The sequence below is a fragment of the Epinephelus lanceolatus genome, chromosome 3, assembly GCF_041903045.1.
Source record: "Epinephelus lanceolatus isolate andai-2023 chromosome 3, ASM4190304v1, whole genome shotgun sequence".
NCBI classification, from domain to species: domain Eukaryota; kingdom Metazoa; phylum Chordata; class Actinopteri; order Perciformes; family Serranidae; genus Epinephelus; species Epinephelus lanceolatus.
Window position 1 is genome coordinate 27,303,357 of NC_135736.1, and position 19,497 is coordinate 27,322,853.

Genomic DNA, 19,497 nt, shown 5'->3' on the forward strand with positions numbered 1-19,497 from the left:
AAAAGTAGAGAGGAAAAGCGCAGCTAGTTAGAACCAGGTGCTGATGTGTGAGAAAATCTCTGCATTGCAGGTCAGACACAGGTTAGGTTGATAATCACCAGCTGGAAACACATTTCGCTTTTATTCCTCCTAAAGTAGCACCATGAGATATATGAATATTTCGTCCTGATAAATGGCTTTCAACAGACTTTTCCTGCGTGTCCAAAGGTGGTGGATATTATTGTACACTGGGTACTTTTCTGTTAGGTAGATCTGTACACTATAATGCAATCTAATAAGACATTCTTAGAATAAATCCAAACTTTCTCAAGTTTATTATCTTAACTGTGTTTTGACATTATGTTAGCGGTGTTGTTTTAACTCTTGGCGCTTCTTGAGGCTGCTGTCAGTGGATTTATATTGAACACTATAGTGTTGAGAGGTGTTTGTAATGTTTTTGTTTTACCATCTACACACACACACACACACACACACACACACACACACACACACACACACGCCATCTGGGTTGTCTGATCTGACCATTCATGCACATTGTTACTTTTCAAAAATCTTCTCATATTGGTGTTCCTGGGCTAACTCTCGGCCCACAGGTCGGCGGGCCCACCAGAGAGACTCCCACTACTCCAGATGGCCAGTGCACCCCTGCTGGCATGGCCAACCTGTGCTTTACCAGCCGAGTTAAACTTCAAGGAACCAGGATCATATAGTGTTTGTTTCTCTGCTCTATAATGGGCAATGTGCGGGGAAGCTTTAGGACATTTTTGGCAACCATTTGTTAACAGAATAATTTATAGGGCATCAAGATGCTTCTACATCTACATATCTGTTCTCTACAGTTACTCAGGACTCAGAGTGAAAACATAAAACACTAACTTCTTAATTCAAGGTCCACTTTTCCTGGAGACAACAGCCACGTTTTCATCAGCAGATAGAGTGTGCGTAATTGTCATGGAGACGGCTGAGTTTTCATCGTGTGTCCTAACAATGGAACATCAGTCACTTGATCAAATGCTTGTACATATGAGGTAGATGTAACTCCTGTATCCGTTTACAGATTGTCTATGGGTTGAATAGATGGTGTAATGTTTAACACAAATGGATAAGTGGAAATATATTAATGTTACTGTACTGACTGGGTTGATATGTTTGTTTGTTTTTCCAGAAAAAGTCAGCAAAGCCAACAACCACAAAGACAGTAACATGGTGGGAATAAACAGGTGAGTCAATAATACCCTGTTTGTGTGTTTGCTTCACAATAAGGAAATATCCTGTATTAAATACAGTCTGAATATGTGTTTTATTTAGTAGCTGTATAAACTGTTAGTATTATGCATCATGTTTCAGTCCGTTCCTGGACGAGTGCTTCAGACAATCACCCTTTAACTCGCGCTCCAAGAGCTCTTCCCCCGCAGAAGCCAGCTCCTCTACCAGGGCACCATTCCACGGTAAGACACACACACGCACGCACGCACACACACACACACACAGGAACATAACTATAGTAGTAGAGGAACAGACATATCACTAGCAGTTTTTTTGTAGGCAGTAGAAGGATGGGCATCAGCTCATATTGTGTTGTTTAAAGATGCAACTATTAGTCAATGAATCGATTAGTCAGTTGACAGAAAATTAATGTGCAACTATTGTGACCATCAATTTAACGTTTTGATCAGTGTTCAAGCTAATATGTGAAACATTTTCTGGTTCCAGCTTCTCAGATGTAAATATTTATTGTTTTTCCTTTGTAATGTAGAACTGTAAATTGGATATCCTCTGGCTCTTGATTGTGCAAAGACATCATCCTGGATCTGATACCCTTTTTTCACCAAAATTAGTGGGTGTATGCAGGTTTTTTAAAAGATGGAAAACCTGTTAAAAATAGGCAGTAGCTGCTTTCTTGTTTCCAGTAGACCAGAGCTGTGTACCCTGGCTCTGCAGTGGATGAGTGTGCCTTTCTGATTTTTTATTTCTGTTGCATCCGATTGACATCACCGCCAGGCTAGTAAACATTAGAAAGCAGCATGGAGGTCACTGAAAATGTAACGGTGTTGTGGCTTAGTGGTTGGAGCAGGCAGCGTGTCACTCTCCCCCCTCATCTGCGTAATCCATTAAAGGTAAAAAAAAAAGCCTGGAAAAAAAAATTCAAAGAAAATGTTACAGTGTTTACTTCTGTTTTTTTTTAAATCTGCCTTACCTATTAAGGGGCCGCACACATGCTGCGTCTTTAATCGCCTGGAAAATGCAAGGTCGGGTGCTGGGCTCTACTTTTGTGCCTATTTTGAGCCAGCTTTCATGAGCGTGGCGGCAGGTTGCGTCTGACGTTGCTAAGCAGCCTTAACAGTCATATTATCATAACCTATTTACCTCAAATCCTGAGTGCAGAGCTGATCTTATGTGTGTGGGCGTATCATCCGTGGGACAGATGTAAAGCTCTGACAGCTCTGCACCAAAATGATCAAGTTGTCTGTATTTATCACAGACTGATTTTTATGGAAGAAGAGAAAGATATCTGTTGGCTGTGATTGGTTGTTGCTCGTCACATGACATGCGGTGCTGTATTCCAAAAGTTAAACTCGGTTTATCTTGGGGCGTGGCTGTTGCATCCTAAAAAATAGGCCTTCAGGAATGCGTTGCTCAGCGTTTGAGAACACCTGCCACGTGGCTACATTAAAAACGATGAATTTGAGGGCACAAAAAACGTGGCACGTGTACGGCTCGAGTCTTTCTCTCAGAATCAGTGACAACTAAATTTGGAATGATTTTCAAGCGCTGCTCAGGCAGACATGGACAGTGTTTTGTGGCGGCCTGTCATTTCATCACACCAGCAAAGGGGCTAAAGTTGGCATGTTCACCCACCTTGACTTTGGATCGGATGCACCTTGAATCACATCCGATTGGAGCTGATAAACGCCCGTGACCACTGCAGAGTCATTTGTCGTAGTAGTAAATGCTGATTGTAACCTTTGCCATTAAATACAAAAGCCAAATGTTAGTGGGTTTTTGTGCAGTGTGAGTAAGAAGTTGTGAATTGCATTTTTTCACTACTTCTTAACACCTCATCGACAAAAACAATTAACCGAGAAAATAATCGTTAGAGTAATCGACAGTAAAAATGATCGTTAGTTGCAGACACAGTGTCTTTATGTTTGTTCACGTTGTTTTACCATTTCTCCAAATAAATAATAGACAGAAAATGATCTGCAGCTGGTCAAGACGCGGACGTAATTAACTGCCAACAGTCAGTACTGTTGCATCATTCATAGCACAGTGTCTTCAAAGACATGTCCAAGTCTTCATGACATTTTCACTGTAGCTCGTAGCAATAATTGTATATGCAGAGATGCTCATTATGCACATGCTGTACACATACATATGCATACATTTACAGACACTCCTTGCACACATACACTCTCACACAGGTGCTTTGTAGCTTGGCGAGTTACTCAACATCCAGTTACACATGAAGACACCTTTAAATCTTAGTATACAGCCACAAGGACACATCTCAATTAACCACCTCCAACTTAACATGATCTCACCCTCCTCTCTGGTAAACCCCCTCTCCCCGTTTCATTTTTAGAGCTCCATGCGGCCTTTCTGCACTCTCACGCATTTCCCAACCCGGAGGCCTCTGCCCAGGGCATCCCCCGTCTCCCTCTCCTCCCCTCTTCCCTGGCATCCCAGAACTTCCCTCCATGTTCCTTTGGCAGTGAGAGATCCAGAGGTTAATTAGCTTGTGCCAGCTTTGCCTGTCCCTCTGCCAGTTAATGAAAATCTGATTGGCTTCTGGGTGTCAAGAGTGTCCTGAAAGTTAATTCGCCCAGACCACCTCCCCTTTCCCTTGTGTGTTTAAGCTTCAGATCCAGCCTCTGCTGCTCGCTCTTTTACTGTTTTACTCTTTTCACTGTATGCCTCTCTACGCCTGCTCTTTTTCTTTTGTCTATCTGCATTTTGGTTTCTGTCAGTTTTGTCACCCTGCTGTTCTAAATATTGGTGAGCGTTTGAAGTTGCAGCTGTAGGAAGGCAGATCTTCAATCAAACAGATTTTCTGTATAGTGGATGGTGAACTTAAGTGTCCTTTCCTGTTAGTTCATGCCACCTTTCCAAAACAACAACATAAAGAGACTCATTGGTTTCGCTAAGTTTATTGTGGTATTATTAATTTAGATCCTAAAATGATGTGTGAGCAAAAACTGTATGAAATTATAGACGTAGCCACCGTGACTCCTGTTTTAAAGCCTCCAGTTCAGCATTTTAACCATTACCATCTTGGTTTCTTGGAGGCAGAAGTGACCATATTTGACTCACAGACTGTGATGATGCCTCGTAGGCTGTAAACATGTTTATTTCTGCTATAAAGTTGAGCATTTTAACCTGGGTGTCTATTGGGATTGACTCACTTTTGTAGCCAGCCTCAACAGGGTATTAGAGGAACTGCAGTTTTTGGCACTTTCACGCTGGCGTCTTTTTTTTAGCGCTTGTAGTTTCCACTTGTTGGTGAGCAATGAGTGACAATTGACTGTTGTGTTAGAGTCTCAGAACCCATCGGCTATCGTTTGACAATAATAAAGCCTCTAGAGGCGACAGACAATATTTCAGGCTGATCCGGTGCAGAGAGCAGATACCCAGGGTGAGACTTCTTCTTCTGTGTGCTGGTCATTTCAACTTATCTTCATAAACAGATATCTGAATAACAAATATAAAGTTAAACTGTTAACTATGACTGATGGTTTCCAAGATTGCATTTCAGCCAATGTGTACTGCCTCTCCACATGGACTGTTTACCTGCCCTTCAAACACGAGTGGTCAAAACAACATGGACGACAAACAGAAACCAGAACACGTCCAATACCAAAATCTTGCCCCATTGCCCACATACTCAGCATACAGATATCGGTTTATAGAGATTAGCTGTCGTTATTTTGTCTTGAAACTTGCCGTGTATTTAAGAAAAGCTGACATCATTATTGCAGATATTTTAATAATGTATTTGACAATGTACCTGTTTTTTTCTAGAATGCAAAATAGTTATTTTTATTTATATTATTATAGTCAAGTTATGATTAAACACCAGGAGATAAGGGTTGTAGTTTTATACGCTCATAGACGATTATGTTCATTCCACAACTATTTATCTGTGAGCTACATAATTGGCAACCACCCTTAATAGTATTTCTGAGACATAAAAAATGTTAATTTTAATGGCTGCTAATGGTGCATGAGGCCAAAACCTTACCTCTCCAATTATCATTTGTGTTTCAGTTACCTTGTATTACGTTGAATTTATGAAGAAATTTTGTTTTTCCTGCATACCTCCAATGAACCCAGAATCCAAAAACTGGGGAAATTCTTGATGAGTTGACTAAAAGGGGATCCTTTCCCTTTCCTTTCCGACAGGGTACTGAACCAAAAGTGAAGCTTATCTATGGTACACTATCTTTAAAGCCAGACTCCGCTGACAAAAACAGTAATTTATCACTGCCTTGATCTGTTTGTTTGTTTGTTTGTGTTATTGTCTGATTTTGATGTTTTAACAGGTCAGTTTGAATTCAGCAAATTCCCATAATAGCACAAATAAACTAACTATTTGAGGCAGCGATAGACCAGCAACTCCCATGTTCAGAAAGGTAAAATTACTGTTTTTGTCAATGGAGTATGGCTTTGAAGAGAGCACTGATAAGTTTCACTTATTCCTTGTTGGAAAGGGTGGTCTGTTTGAGTAGTACTGAGTATACGACTGGATAAATGAAACTCAGATAACACTGCAAGAGTTGTGTGGGAGTTTGAAATGAGATGTTTTGATATAGTACTGCTGTTAAACACAGACACCTATGCCTTAAATTCATCAAGAATTTCTCCATTTTTGTATTTTTCCATCATGGAGACATGCTGAAAAACACATTTTCTTCATTAATTCAATGTAACATTGGTGATTAATTGATAGACAAATGGTCATTGGGGGGTGATGTATTCCTATAAGCAAGAAACAATAAGTAAGTAGGAGGTAGTGTCTTCTCTCCTCAGTCTGGGGTTTCTTACGATCCTCATTTCTTGTTTGTGTCCCTCTCCCTCTCCCTCCAGCTCTAATAGCACTAATTAAACCATTAACCACTTCAAGGCTCACGCCACACCCTAACCGGCTTAATCATCAGTGTGTTAGCCAGGTCGTGGCCTCCAGCCCTTGCCATCCAGCTTCTCATCACCTTGTGTGACCAGGCCGTCCCCTAGTTTCACTTATGAGTCAGGACAAGTTAATGCCTTTATGTGCTAAGCTTTAACTACAAGGCTCCATAAGAAGGCCTAGGACTCTCAGAATAATACACACACAGACAGTAAGTTAGGAGAGAAGCAGTGCAATCAGGCAGCTATACTTGGATATCAGGTCTTTTTGAGAGGCGGGTTGCAGCTAATGCAGGAGGTCAGGATGTCCACGACCCGCAGGTTGGTCGGGGTCGCAGTAAGTTTCTTGACATGTCTCGTGTTGTGACACCTTCACCGCCTGTGTGGCTTTACTCTGCGTGAGGAACCACAAACATAGCCACTGTGTGTACTGATTACTCATACATTTTTCAGCTAAATGTTGCTTTGCACTGGTCCATTTACATGTATTTACCATCACACATGTGCCCTCACTCACCTTTATTACAGTGGTGAGTCACAAACCTACTGGAGACAGACGATTAAGATATTCATCCCACAGTTATATAAAACTGAAAAGCAGGAAGTTCTTACATTGGAGAGACTGCCTCTTCATCAGACATTGTGTTTGCCCTTTTTCTTTTCTGTTTAAGAAATCAACTTAAATGATTTATTATCAAAATAGTTTCCCATTTAAATTGTGTCAATCGACTAATGGACTAATAATTTCAGCTCCAGTTAAAAACAGGCTCTGCTTATAAACTATTTCCTAATTTGTGGTCCATTTGTGATACCCTAGAAACAATATTTCATAGAAGGAACACTGTGAAAATAATATGCAAACATTACTTTATTCAAAAGCAGTTTGAACTTGATGTAGCTCCTCAAAGTTCAAATACATTTCTGTTCAGTATTCGAATTTGTGATAGCTGCGTTATTTCCCTTGCAGCATATTTAGGATATCTTAGAATGAATCATAGTTATATATGCCTTTTTTAAATTAAGATTAAGATGCACTTGAATTAGATCATTTTTGACCAGTTATAAAACAGTCTATTTGTGGCACATACCAAAATTGCAAAAAAAAGATGAACCTACAGTACAGGCCAAAAGTTTGGACACACCTTCTCATTCAATGCGTTTTCTTTATTTTCATGACTATTTACATTGTAGATTCTCACTGAAGGCATCAAAACTATGAATGAACACATGTGGAGTTATGTACTTAACAAAAAAAGGTGAAATAACTGAAAACATGTTTTATATTCTAGTTTCTTCAAAATAGCCACCCTTTGCTCTGATTACTGCTTTGCACACTCTTGGCATTCTCTCCATGAGCGTCAAGAGGTAGTCACCTGAAATGGTTTCCACTTCACAGGTGTGCCTTATCAGGGTTAATTAGTGGAATTTCTTGCTTTATCAATGGGGTTGGGACCATCAGTTGTGTTGTGCAGAAGTCAGGTTAATACACAGCCGACAGCCCTATTGGACAACTGTTAAAATTCATATTATGGCAAGAACCAATCAGCTAACTAAAGAAAAACGAGTGGCCATCATTACTTTAAGAAATGAAGGTCAGTCAGTCCGGAAAATTGCAAAAACTTTAAATGTGTCCCCAAGTGGAGTCGCAAAAACCATCAAGCGCTACAACCAAACTGGCACACATGAGGACCGACCCAGGAAAGGAAGACCAAGAGTCACCTCTGCTTCTGAGGATAAGTTCATCCGAGTCACCAGCCTCAGAAATCGCAAGTTAGCAGCAGCTCAGATCAGAGACCAGATGAATGCCACACAGAGTTCTAGCAGCAGACCCATCTCTAGAACAACTGTTAAGAGGAGACTGCGCCAATCAGGCCTTCATGGTCAAATAGCTGCTAGGAAACCACTGCTAAGGAGAGGCAACAAGCAGAAGAGATTTGTTTGGGCCAAGAAACACAAGGAATGGACATTAGACCAGTGGAAATCTGTGCTTTGGTCTGATGAGTCCAAATTTGAGATCTTTGGTTCCAACCGCCGTGTCTTTGTGAGACGCAGAAAAGGTGAACGGATGGATTCCACATGCCTGGTTCCCACTGTGAAGCATGGAGGAGGAGGTGTGATGGTGTGGGGGTGTTTTGCTGGTGACACTGTTGGGGATTTATTCAAAATTGAAGGCACACTGAACTAGCATGGCTACCACAGCATCCTGCAGCGACATGCCATCCCATCCGGTTTGCGTTTAGTTGGACCATCATTTATTTTTCAACAGGACAATGACCCCAAACACACCTCCAGGCTGTGTAAGGGCTATTTGACCAAGAAGGAGAGTGATGGAGTGCTGCGGCAGATGACCTGGCCTCCACAGTCACCGGACCTGAACCCAATCCAGATGGTTTGGGGTGAGCTGGACCGCAGAGTGAAGGCAAAGGGGCCAACAAGTGCTAAACACCTCTGGGAACTCCTTCAAGACTGTTGGAAAACCATTTCAGGTGACTACCTCTTGAAGCTCATGGAGAGAATGCCAAGAGTGTGCAAAGCAGTAATCAGAGCAAAGGGTGGCTATTTTGAAGAAACTAGAATATAAAACATGTTTTCAGTTATTTCACCTTTTTTTGTTAAGTACATAACTCCACATGTGTTCATTCATAGTTTTGATGCCTTCAGTGAGAATCTACAATGTAAATAGTCATGAAAATAAAGAAAACGCATTGAATGAGAAGGTGTGTCCAAACTTTTGGCCTGTACTGTATATTGCTTCCCAGCAGGGAGGTCCAGTTGTTGCAGCAGCAGAAGGACATTAAGTACAGATAAACAGAAAGTAAAATAAATACATAATGAGAGGTATATAAAACTGTAATAAGAATAGAATAAAAACAAAGTACACAAGAGCATATGGAGACAAACTAATGTGGCTATAGGTAGTGCACATGCATCTCGCACTTTTTTTGTGTCCCTTTTTACCTTCCAGCTGTCTGCGTACACAACAGATACCTTCCATATGCACTGTATACTAACCATTCTCCTCTAAAATAAGAATTTAAACACTTCTTTTGTGTGCTTGAATCAAACAGAGTGTGCTGTGTTTTGCTTTGACAGCTCCAAAAAAGATGTGTGAGGGCAAATAAAAGCAAACGGACAAAGGCACACACCATAAATTCATTAGTTTGCATGTTAAGGGGCAAAGAGGGGATTAAATTTGTGACACAGATACAGAAAAAAAAATGCTCCAGGGTTTGTGAGTCAGTGACACAACAATAAAATGTCCTTTCGCACCACCTTCCAAAGCCGATGCATCTGTTCTTTAACATTTGGTTAACATAAAACATACCCCCAAATTCCTGAAAACATTCTGCTTTTCCTCATTGCGGCATCTTTACCACCACAGACACCTCATCAATGGGTTTTGTAGGGCGGCTTTAAAAGGAAAAAGCCCTTTTAATGGTGAAATGTGACTTCAAGAAGCTACCACAACTTGGTGTTCGGTATAAACTGTACATTATGTGACTTAAAGATTCAATTTCTTCTCTCTCTTTTGTAAAGTCAGAACTGTCAGGCTTGTGTACGCTGATTTCCATCTGCAAAGAATCAAAACTTTAAGTGAGAGGGGGAAAGTAAGCAACAGAGTTTTTCCATCCTTTATGAACACTGAGAGTAAAACTCAGAATAACTTAAAGAATCTAATGCCTCGCAAATACAAAAAGTTTTGTCCAAGGTCAGTGCGTGTTGCGTGTTCTCTGCACATTGCAGATGAGAAGTAAAAATCCTGCCTCCATCTGCATAAGTTGCACAGCACAATGAGAAAAGTACTATACGTTTTTATTCTGGTTTAATTCAAAGCAGAAACTTCAATTCTTCAGACTCTATCAAAGCATCTGAAAATAGTCGCTCTCATTCTTTTTATTTCTTTGATTATGGGGTGCAGCGGGAGGGAGGGAAGGGGGGGGGGTGACATACAGTAACGAGAGCTACAGTGAAACGTGTATGCTGCAGGCTTTAGAGCAAAGGACTGGTGCTTGCTGTTAACATTAAGAATGCATTTGCACTGCATCCCACCCGCAGGCGAGACAAGGAGCATCTGTCAAATGGTAGCAGACAGGTTTCTGTCTTGTGGGTTAGCAAATTAGCCCACAGTGTGTCAGTTCTGTTGTCTCACTGAAGTAAAAGGGAATGAGACTTTTCCTGATAGACTAGACTGGTATACCTCCTAGTTTTTGGCTGAGCACTACTTTACCAGAGAGTAGCACGTTGCCATGATTTAAAGCAGCCAAATGAGTGAATGTCATGTTGTACTTACACAGCATCTTAATGGAATTAGATTAATCATAGATAGATCCACTGCTGGTAAAATGTGATGTGAGTGTATTGTCTCTTTCACTCTCTAGCCCCTTTTACACTGCCTCTTCAGGGTGGGAATTTCATGCTGTCATGCTGCTTTGCCGTTCTGTATAAAAGGTACGATTGTGGAGTGGGGGGACAGAGTTGTCTCGCTTTTAAGCCAGCAATCGGAGGTACGAACAGAGCCGAAATGATGTCTGTATGAAAGGGACAGCCAGCAGGACGGGATCAGTGGCAGCACGGGTGTACTGTTTTGAGGGCGTGTTATGTGTCTGACCCACTGCAGAAGATTTAAAAAGTAGCTGATTGTAGTTAGCAGCTAACTTGAAGACGAAGAACATGGCCACAAATGTCCACAAATTGGGAAAACAATGAGGTCAGCTACCATAAAAGAGACAGTAAATGGTATGGTTCTGTGTAAAAATGCAAAGGGAACTTCATAGTGGCCCTGTAGTTTGACCTCTGTGTAAAAAGGGCTGCTTATTTCTTCTGTATCTTGCGTCATGTCATTGATTCTTTTCTGTGTCATTTGTCCCATCTCCAGTCCCCCTCCATCCTCTCCTGCCTGTCTGTGTAGTCGGGTGGAGACCAGAGGCAGAGCACTGTACATAGTAATGCAGGCTGATTAGCATGGGAGCCACATGGCCTCCATAGGAGGGCTTAGAACTGATGAGCAGTGGGAGAGCACACGGGCACCTCAACAGAAAGAGAATACTGTATGAGGTTATTAAAGCTGGGTAGAATATATATCTCAATTTATTTATCACTTAAGGGATAGGTAACGAAAAAGTTCAACATTCAACGATACACATACAGGTAGCTTTAAAGCTCAACACGTTACATATAAAAACAAGATGTGGTTTATGGGGGGTTATGTGTCAGACTATTTCTCGACCGGACATTTTCATTTTCTTGTGTCTTGGCAAGTCTGTTGTTTTCCCTTGTGTCTAGTCTTTGTGCCAAGCTAAGGTAATTTCCAGCTGGTTGTAGCTTCATATTTAGTGGACAGATATGAGAATGGCATCAACATTGTCATCTAACTCTCTGTACGAAAGGGAACAAACATATTTCCCCAAGTTGTCAAAGTCAGTGTTTCCCAGAGGTTGACTGCTTTGGGGTGGCTGCAGGTTGGCAACAAGAAAAATATTTGAAAAGAACATTAAATAAAAGTATAAAAATTTGCACAAATGTAACTGTCAAGGTTAAAAAAAAAAAAATTTCCTTTTTGCTAGTCACCATTATTACCATAAGGCTATAGCAGGTTTTATTGAAGCACAGAGAGGAGAGAAACTTGCGTGACCCTAAATGACCGCGAATGCAGAAAAGTTTAAACATTGTTTAAAAAAGTTTAAACATTGTGCAGAAGAGGTTAGAAGCCAAAAATGGCTTATGGAGATACCTCCCCTTTAAAATAACAGGGATTGTAAGTGAAAAGCAAAAGTTAAAAACAAATTTTAACTGATCAGAAATTCAAAACAAATAGAAATGTACTCATTACAAAAAATTGTATTTACATTCTGAAATGTATTACACATGCATCAGTAAAATGTTAAGGGTCTTTTTCAGATGTTTTTTGAATAACGATTATGTCCATGTTAAATGTAGTGAAGGAAGAAGGTTGTTCCAGTGAGATGGTCCTCTATTTCAGTGAATATTGGTTAAGGGACGTCCGACAATACCTTAGATTTAAGTGCTTAGAGTGTCTTGTGGAATATCAGTTACTGTCTGAGGAAGACTTAAATAAGTTCTGGAAAACACTGGGCAGGTCATGAGTCAGGTGTATATATTTATACATGAATACACATGTCTGGTATATGTTCACCTTAAAAACTGATATTGATAGTGATAGATATACGCTAATAATTTCTTAAGAGCGGAGCAGATGAGTCGCGTCTTTTAGCGAAGATAATCACTCTCAAAAATTTCTTTTGAATTAGAAAAATCTCGTTAGGATAAGTGGGACATGTGGCAGCCTAAGCAGTATCACGCAACATTATATGAGGATTAATTAAGCTGTAATAAAGAGTTAAAATACAGGAATGATTAACCAGTGAACATACTCTACATAACCGACATCTTTTTGCAGACAAGTTCAATACGATATCTCCATGTTAGTTTTTCATCTGCTATGACTCCTAGGAATTTAATACAAGGACCGTGATTTATTTCGATGTTGACTTTGTCTTTTATATGTTTTTATTTTTGTTATATTGAGAGAGTTTGTCCATCTGAAACCATTTGGAAATAGATGATACCTCATCATTTCAAAGTCTCCCCCACAAACACAGATCTCTTGGCCTGGTCCCATTAGGCTTGTACAATTATAGGGGAAACACTGCAAAGTATTCTTTAAGCAAATATGAAGTGAAGAAACAGTTGTGTTGTTCCAGCTGTTTTACTGGTGTTAAATCTCATTAAAGATGGATGTAAATGGGGCGTCCTGGTGGTTAACACACACACAATATTCTGCACTGATCACAACTTTCCCTGGTTTGTTTCTGACCTGTGCTGCATTCATTCTCCTCGTCCCCCTTATCCCCTTGCTTCCTGTCACCTCTCATACATCCACTATTAAATAAATAAAGGCAAAACTTCCTGATGATAAAAATACCCTACAATTCAAAGAACACCACTATCACTACATTAGCACATACCACAGCAGTGTGTTGTGGTTTGGTAGTTACGGTTTCAACATCAAGACATATTATACTTAAGTTACTTTGATTTATAGCGTCATGACTTTACAGCCTTTGGTCTACCTGCTGGATGCTTCTGTGGCTGATTGTGTCAGCAGTGAGTGATGAGGATGGTTTTCTGTGTTTGTGTGCGTGTGTGTGTGTTCCAGACTCAGAAAAGGATGACGGCGAGCCGGGAAACGGGATCGCCCAGTGGAGACTAAATGAACAGCTCTTCCCCTGTCCTGTCTGTGGCAAGGTGTTCGGTAGACAGCAGACCCTTTCCAGACATCTGTCTCTGCACACAGGTAAATAAAACACACCACCGCCGCACATTTGCATGTCTTTGTTGAATGTATAGATGTAAGCTGGTGTGTTTGTGCATGTGTACTTGTGTTTGTGCTGCCCACAGTAAGTAAATAAGGTTGACTAGACTAGATTACCCTTCCTTTAAAGAGATTACTACCATGATTAGTCTCACTGGGAAAACTGCCCGTCTAATTACCCAGCTAGAGGGATGCCTCACAGAGTATCCACACACACACACACACACACACACACACACACACCAGTATTTCTGATGCAGTCACGATTGGTTCCCTCATTCACTTTCTCTCTCGCACTCGGACACGGGAGACTTCCTCAGGATGAAGCTGTACACTCCCCTGTGTCTTGATTACACTGTGTTTTCAAACTTGGCCCTCCTTTGCTCCCAACTGATCCATTCTCTCCCGTCACTGTCTTCCGCAATCCCTCTCTCCGTCCTTATTAGGAAAATAAATTAATAAGCATCCCGCTTATGCAATTTTATTTAAAGCCAATGAACGCCGGATTAGAAATTAATGCAACCTACTTGGGATTGCAGACTAAATCACTGGGCGCACAAATGGAGACTCGTGTACAAAATGCCCCCGCACAATTGGACATGCTCTCACATTTTGCGTGCACACACTACACGACACACACACACGCCATCTGAGAGCGTTGGCTGTGAACAGCTTGGCCACACCACAGAGAGCAGAAGCAGGGGCATATGTCAGTGTGATGGTCTTTTTGGTTTCCCCGGCGACATAAAGGTTGCCTGGCTTCATGTCCTTGGGGCAAATGGTGTGTGTGTGAGTGTGTGTGTGTGTTTGAGGGGGAGCTAGAGGGAGAAGACATGTTGTTATGTTGATTTGTTGTGGGATTAAAGGAGAGATTGTTATTTTGCATTGGTTTTTATGCAAATTATTTTATAGTGCTGGCGAATATGTTAAAATTATGTCTGTACATGCCTCATATTTTCACTATCATCTACAGAATCATCCAGATGCTTCTCCGAAAAGTTGATTTTGTCAGACATCACAAGGTGTTTTTTTTTTCTTCTTCTTTTTTTTCTTCCTCTTCCAAGGATCAGAGTTACAGTTGGGGTCGGGCGAAGGTGAGGCAGGGTTAGGCATTAAGTAATTAGGTTTAAGCTTGCTTTGAAGGCTCAGAGGCTGAGTGCAGCTTAATGAAATATCATCTGAGGTAATGTTTACAGTAACCCGAGGTCTTTGTGTTTGTGTTTATTTTTGCAGAAGAGAGGAAGTACAAGTGTCACCTGTGTCCTTATGCAGCCAAGTGCAGGGCTAACCTCAATCAGCACCTGACCATCCACTCTGTCAAGCTGGTCAACACAGACGCCGAGCAGATCGTCAGCGCTGTTACAGCTGACTCTGCTGAGCGCAAGAACTGCCCCTACTACTACAGGTAATGATAACAGAGCAAAACACAACACACAAATCCTTTTAGGATGTCTCGAGCCAATATCAGGGGTCGTAAACTCTTTGAAACACTCACCTCACGCCACGAAAACAGTTTCTTCACATCTGTAGCTGGCCTCATCAGCGAGACACCCTCCCAAAATAGACTTCTGTCTCTATACGTTACATTAACAAGACACATTGTATACAAAACAAAACCAGCTCTTTATGGTAGTTATAAACAAATTCAAACACTAGAAACAGTTCTGTTTATGAAATGCCAGATAAATTTACTTGTTTTTAAAATGTTTAGTGTTTTAAAACTAACATTGTTATTTGTTTTTTTGTTTTTTTGTACAAAGCATAAATTACAGTCTGGCTGTAATGGGTTTATGAAGGAATATTCTAACTGGGCTCAATTACATTTAGCATGTTCGTAAAGAGTTTTCCACTACAAAGTCAGGTCTCATATCTGCGGCTATAAACATAGCAATCGTTTTGGTGATCAGGTAGGAATGTCTGCCTAAATGCTGCGGGGATAATGTTAGCTTGTAGCATGTGTGTTGCTCCTTGTTTCCGTTTTGTTCCACCCACTGACACACAGGGGGGAGTGAAATGAGTTAACATGTTTGAAATATTCCCATTGATGTAACGTACAGTTGTGTAGCAGATGTGACATACCGTTGTCATTTTAAGTCTCTCGCCATCCCCCTTTATGTTTCACATCGAAACCAAAGTGACACCCAATGCCAGACCTGTAGGTTATCGGAGGATTTTCTATTTGTGGTCTGGTTATGGCGTTACAGGTGTTACTAACCACTTTGTAACAAGCTCTTTTAGCGTAGCGTGCATCCTAGCATGTCTCATTGGAGTAGAATGTATTGCTTTGGGGTGGGATGGGCACACAGCGCATGGCATGTTACGTCGTGTGTAGTGGCGCTGAAAACATAACATTTCACACAGTTTAAGATGTATATTTTATTTCTGCAGATGTAATAGTATTGCAGCTTCCAAATAAGTTAAAAAATAGCCGCCCACAGATGCCATAACGGGAGATACGATGAACTCACTGTCTTTGGTTTAGCTTTACTCACTGTTTGATGATCCAGGGTGCATTGGTTGGTTTGAGAGTAGATTGATTTTCAGGTTTGCAAGATGGCGCTATGAACTGATTGTCTTGACTGTCGCGTTTAAAATAAATGGAAACAAGAATCCCCAAACAAACATTCCCCAAACAAAGGCCTTCACAAAAACTAATTCAAATCAATGGGGTATTTAATGACTTCATCAGACAACAGAATCTAACCAAATGGGTTGCGGTTAAAGACTGTAACCCCATGGCGTCGTCCACGCTCCAAACGTTAGCCCACCTGCCTTTAATCAAAGGTTGCCGCATTAGAATGACTCAAAAAATAATAGAAAACTAGGACTTGCTAGAAATGGCGCTAACAAATAGTAGGTCAACAAATTACTCGGCTCGTGGGGCGTCAGTGGCTTAGTGGTAGAGCAGACGCCCCATGTATAAGGCTGTTGCCGCAGCGGCCCGGGTTCGAGTCCAGCCTGTGGCCCTTTGCTGCATGTCATCCCCTCTCTCTCTCTCCCCCTTTCACACTTAACTGTCCTGTCAAATAAAGGCAAAAAATGCCCCAAAAAAATCTTTAAAAAAAAAAAAAAAGAAATTACTCGGCTTGTATTGCATACCGAGCCGAACGCCTCGCACAGAAAGGTTCAACACATGTATTGTTACACGCTTGTTAGTTAACCATCTCCTGGCTGTAGCTTCATATTGAGTGTGATTTTTAGTGTGTTAGTGTTCTTGATCTTCTTCTCCAGGTGAATGAGTGAATTTCCCAAAATGCTGTACTTGTGTACTGGAATACTTTTATGTGGCTAATGATGATCTGGAAAGAGTCAAATAGCACCACGTCTGCAGTGTTGAAATATTCAATAATCTTAATCAAATTAAAAGAAATGTATCCGTGCTGTACCACTTACCAATTTATGCAGACATAATATAACACTAAGGCTGACGGTCCCCCCCACCCCCCCCCACCCCCTTGTTATTCTCGCCATCCTTCCCTTTCCTCTCTGTTCTCTGTCCAGCTGCCATGTGTGTGATTTCCAGACGGAGCTGAATGCCCAGTTTGTCAGCCACATGTCGCTCCATGTGGACAAGGAGCAGTGGATGTTCTCGCTCTGCTGCAGCGTCTGTGACTATGTCTGCATGGAGGAGAACGACATGAAGAACCACATTAGTACTGGACATGCAGGTACACAATCCCTGGTGACACGTGGTGGTCCACTGGTCCTGAGTGACTGAAGTAATGAAATAGCTTCTCTAAATGTGTTGGGTTGTTTTTTTGAGTTAATCAGTTAGTTGTTTAGTGTATAAATTGTCAGAAAATAATGAAACACTCATCACAATTTCCTAAAGCTCATGGTGACTGTTCCAAATTGCTTATTTTTTTCTATCCAACAGTCCAAAACCTTAAAATTTGCAATTTATTACTATTACATAACAAACAAAAGCAGCAAATCCTCCAAACTAAGAAGCTGACAGACACTAGAACTTAAAAAAAAAATAACTAAATCGATCATTAAGACTTGATGATTCGACTTTTCTCTCGACTGACCAAAAGATAAATCGCCCTGTCGTTTCAGCTCTGGGGTAATGTTCCTGTGTTTGCTGCTCATGCAGGCTTCTCAAACATGTACTGAATAGTAGCAAAGTGCATGATTCAACCCCTAGGAAAATGATTTATGGAGTTATTTTCAAAATTACTCTCACATGTTAGAGTGGGTGGTAGCTTACACATTGTGGCTCTTGTTCACAACTCAGAATAGAAATACAGTGCAGTACTTGGACAGTGACACATTTTGTATTGTTTTGGCTCTGCACTCCAACACATGGGGTTTAAATTTAAACAGTGACTGACATTAAAGAGCTGACTCTCAATTTTTAAGGGTTTTTGAAAATTGTGGACATGAATTTTTATACACAGTCGCTCTGATTTCTGACAATGATGAGGTTACAATTCATTCAATCTTGGAGTGCATCGGCTAATGTCTGACTGATAAAGTCTCTGAGGAGTGCGAGAGACAATATTTCGGGCTGATCCGGTGCAGCCAGTAGATATACGGGCGAAGGCTTTCTCTTCTGTGCGCCAATCATTGCAGCTAATCTCTATTAACATATCTGCATATGAATGCAGCTACACTTTTAAAAAGCTAATATAAAGCTAACTCTTAGTCAGACAATAGCCGATGGGTTCCAAGATTGTATTTCAGCCAGTGTGTTCCGCCTCTTCACACACCACACTGTCAACCTGCTATTCAAACATGATTGGTCAATACTACTCAGACTACAAACGGAAACCTGAGCACTTCGGATGCAAAAATTTTGTCCCGTTGCCTACAGACTCTGCATACATACGCAGATATCTGTTTCTAGAGATAAAAAATCCTACACTACTCACTTGAACTGAAGCTCAAAGTCAGTATTGATTATGGATTCATCTGCTGATTATTTTTTACAAGTAATTGTTTGTTCTATGAGAGTGAAAAATGACAAAATTGACACATGTAAATGTATTTTGTCTGACCAACAGTTCAAAACAAAGGATATTTAATTGACTGTCAAATATGACTTTGAGAATAGTCCTTTAATATGAGGTATAAGATACTCTTTAAAATGAGGAGGCAGAATATGAGGAAAATATGCTCTATACTTGTATCATTACTACAGTAAAAAAGGTCCATGGTGCAGCTGTGTTTGAGAAGCTGATACCTTGAATTTGTTTTGACATTTTGCTTTAAATAATGACAATTAGCAACAATTAGCAAAATCTGTTCAGATAAATAGATTAACTAACTTACTCGTAGTTTCAGCTCTACTTTCAATTCAGATCCAAAGTGTTTAATTACAGAACCAGCACAATTAGCATCACTGTCTAAATACTAAATAGACTTTAATGCACCTTCCCAGTTTTTTACTGAGCATTAGTTCCAAGTCAAAACATCCTAATGTCCTAATGAAACAGTAATTTACACTTCATAAACACGTAGTTGTGTGTCAGTTCAGAGGACACGGGGAAAGACAAGCAGCAGAATTGGGTTTCACAAACAATCCTCCTCCAGTCGACCTTCTTTGGACTTTTAAAGCTGCTGGTGTGAACCCCTGGTGGTCGATATGAGTGTTTTTGTCTAAAACAGCTTTGTCCAGTTTATTGCTGACGTTTTGCTCTTCCACTGTTCCTCAGTGTGTGTGTGAGTGGGTGCGTGTGCTGCTTGTGTGTATGTGTGGGTGGGTGGGATTGTCCGGCCTAGACAGCTGAGGGGTCTTTCAGAGGCCACAGTGGCCTTGTTTATCTGAGAAGGTTGGCCCTTATCGTGCCTGAGGGGAAAAAATCAATAGGCCTTGGGTCCTTTGGAGACGAGCTGGGTTTACGATGCCACTGTGGCCATCTTTTAAGTCTCTCAGCCTGGCTTGGCATTTATCTCAGTCTCACACAAGATGGACACCAACAACAAACACACAAATGTACAGAAGTGTGGCTTATGGTCACGTCCTGCTGCCGTCTGTATGTGGAGATTTTAGTAATTTGTTAAGGTTTTGTTAAAGTGTCTCTACTTGAGGTTTAAGG

At 40.9% G+C, this 19,497-nt stretch overlaps 1 protein-coding gene across 2 annotated transcripts in view; it reads left to right on the forward strand.

The window, feature by feature from the left end:
• Positions 1-19,497, forward strand: part of znf827 (zinc finger protein 827) — a 77,809-nt gene that overhangs the window by 50,086 nt on the left and 8,226 nt on the right. For both annotated transcript variants that reach the window (XM_033623318.2, XM_033623320.2), the window contains exons 7-11: positions 1,166-1,220; positions 1,348-1,448; positions 13,301-13,438; positions 14,690-14,861; positions 16,958-17,124. In XM_033623318.2, coding sequence (XP_033479209.1) covers positions 1,166-1,220; positions 1,348-1,448; positions 13,301-13,438; positions 14,690-14,861; positions 16,958-17,124 — 633 coding nt within the window. The remainder of the gene's footprint in view (positions 1-1,165; positions 1,221-1,347; positions 1,449-13,300; positions 13,439-14,689; positions 14,862-16,957; positions 17,125-19,497) is intronic.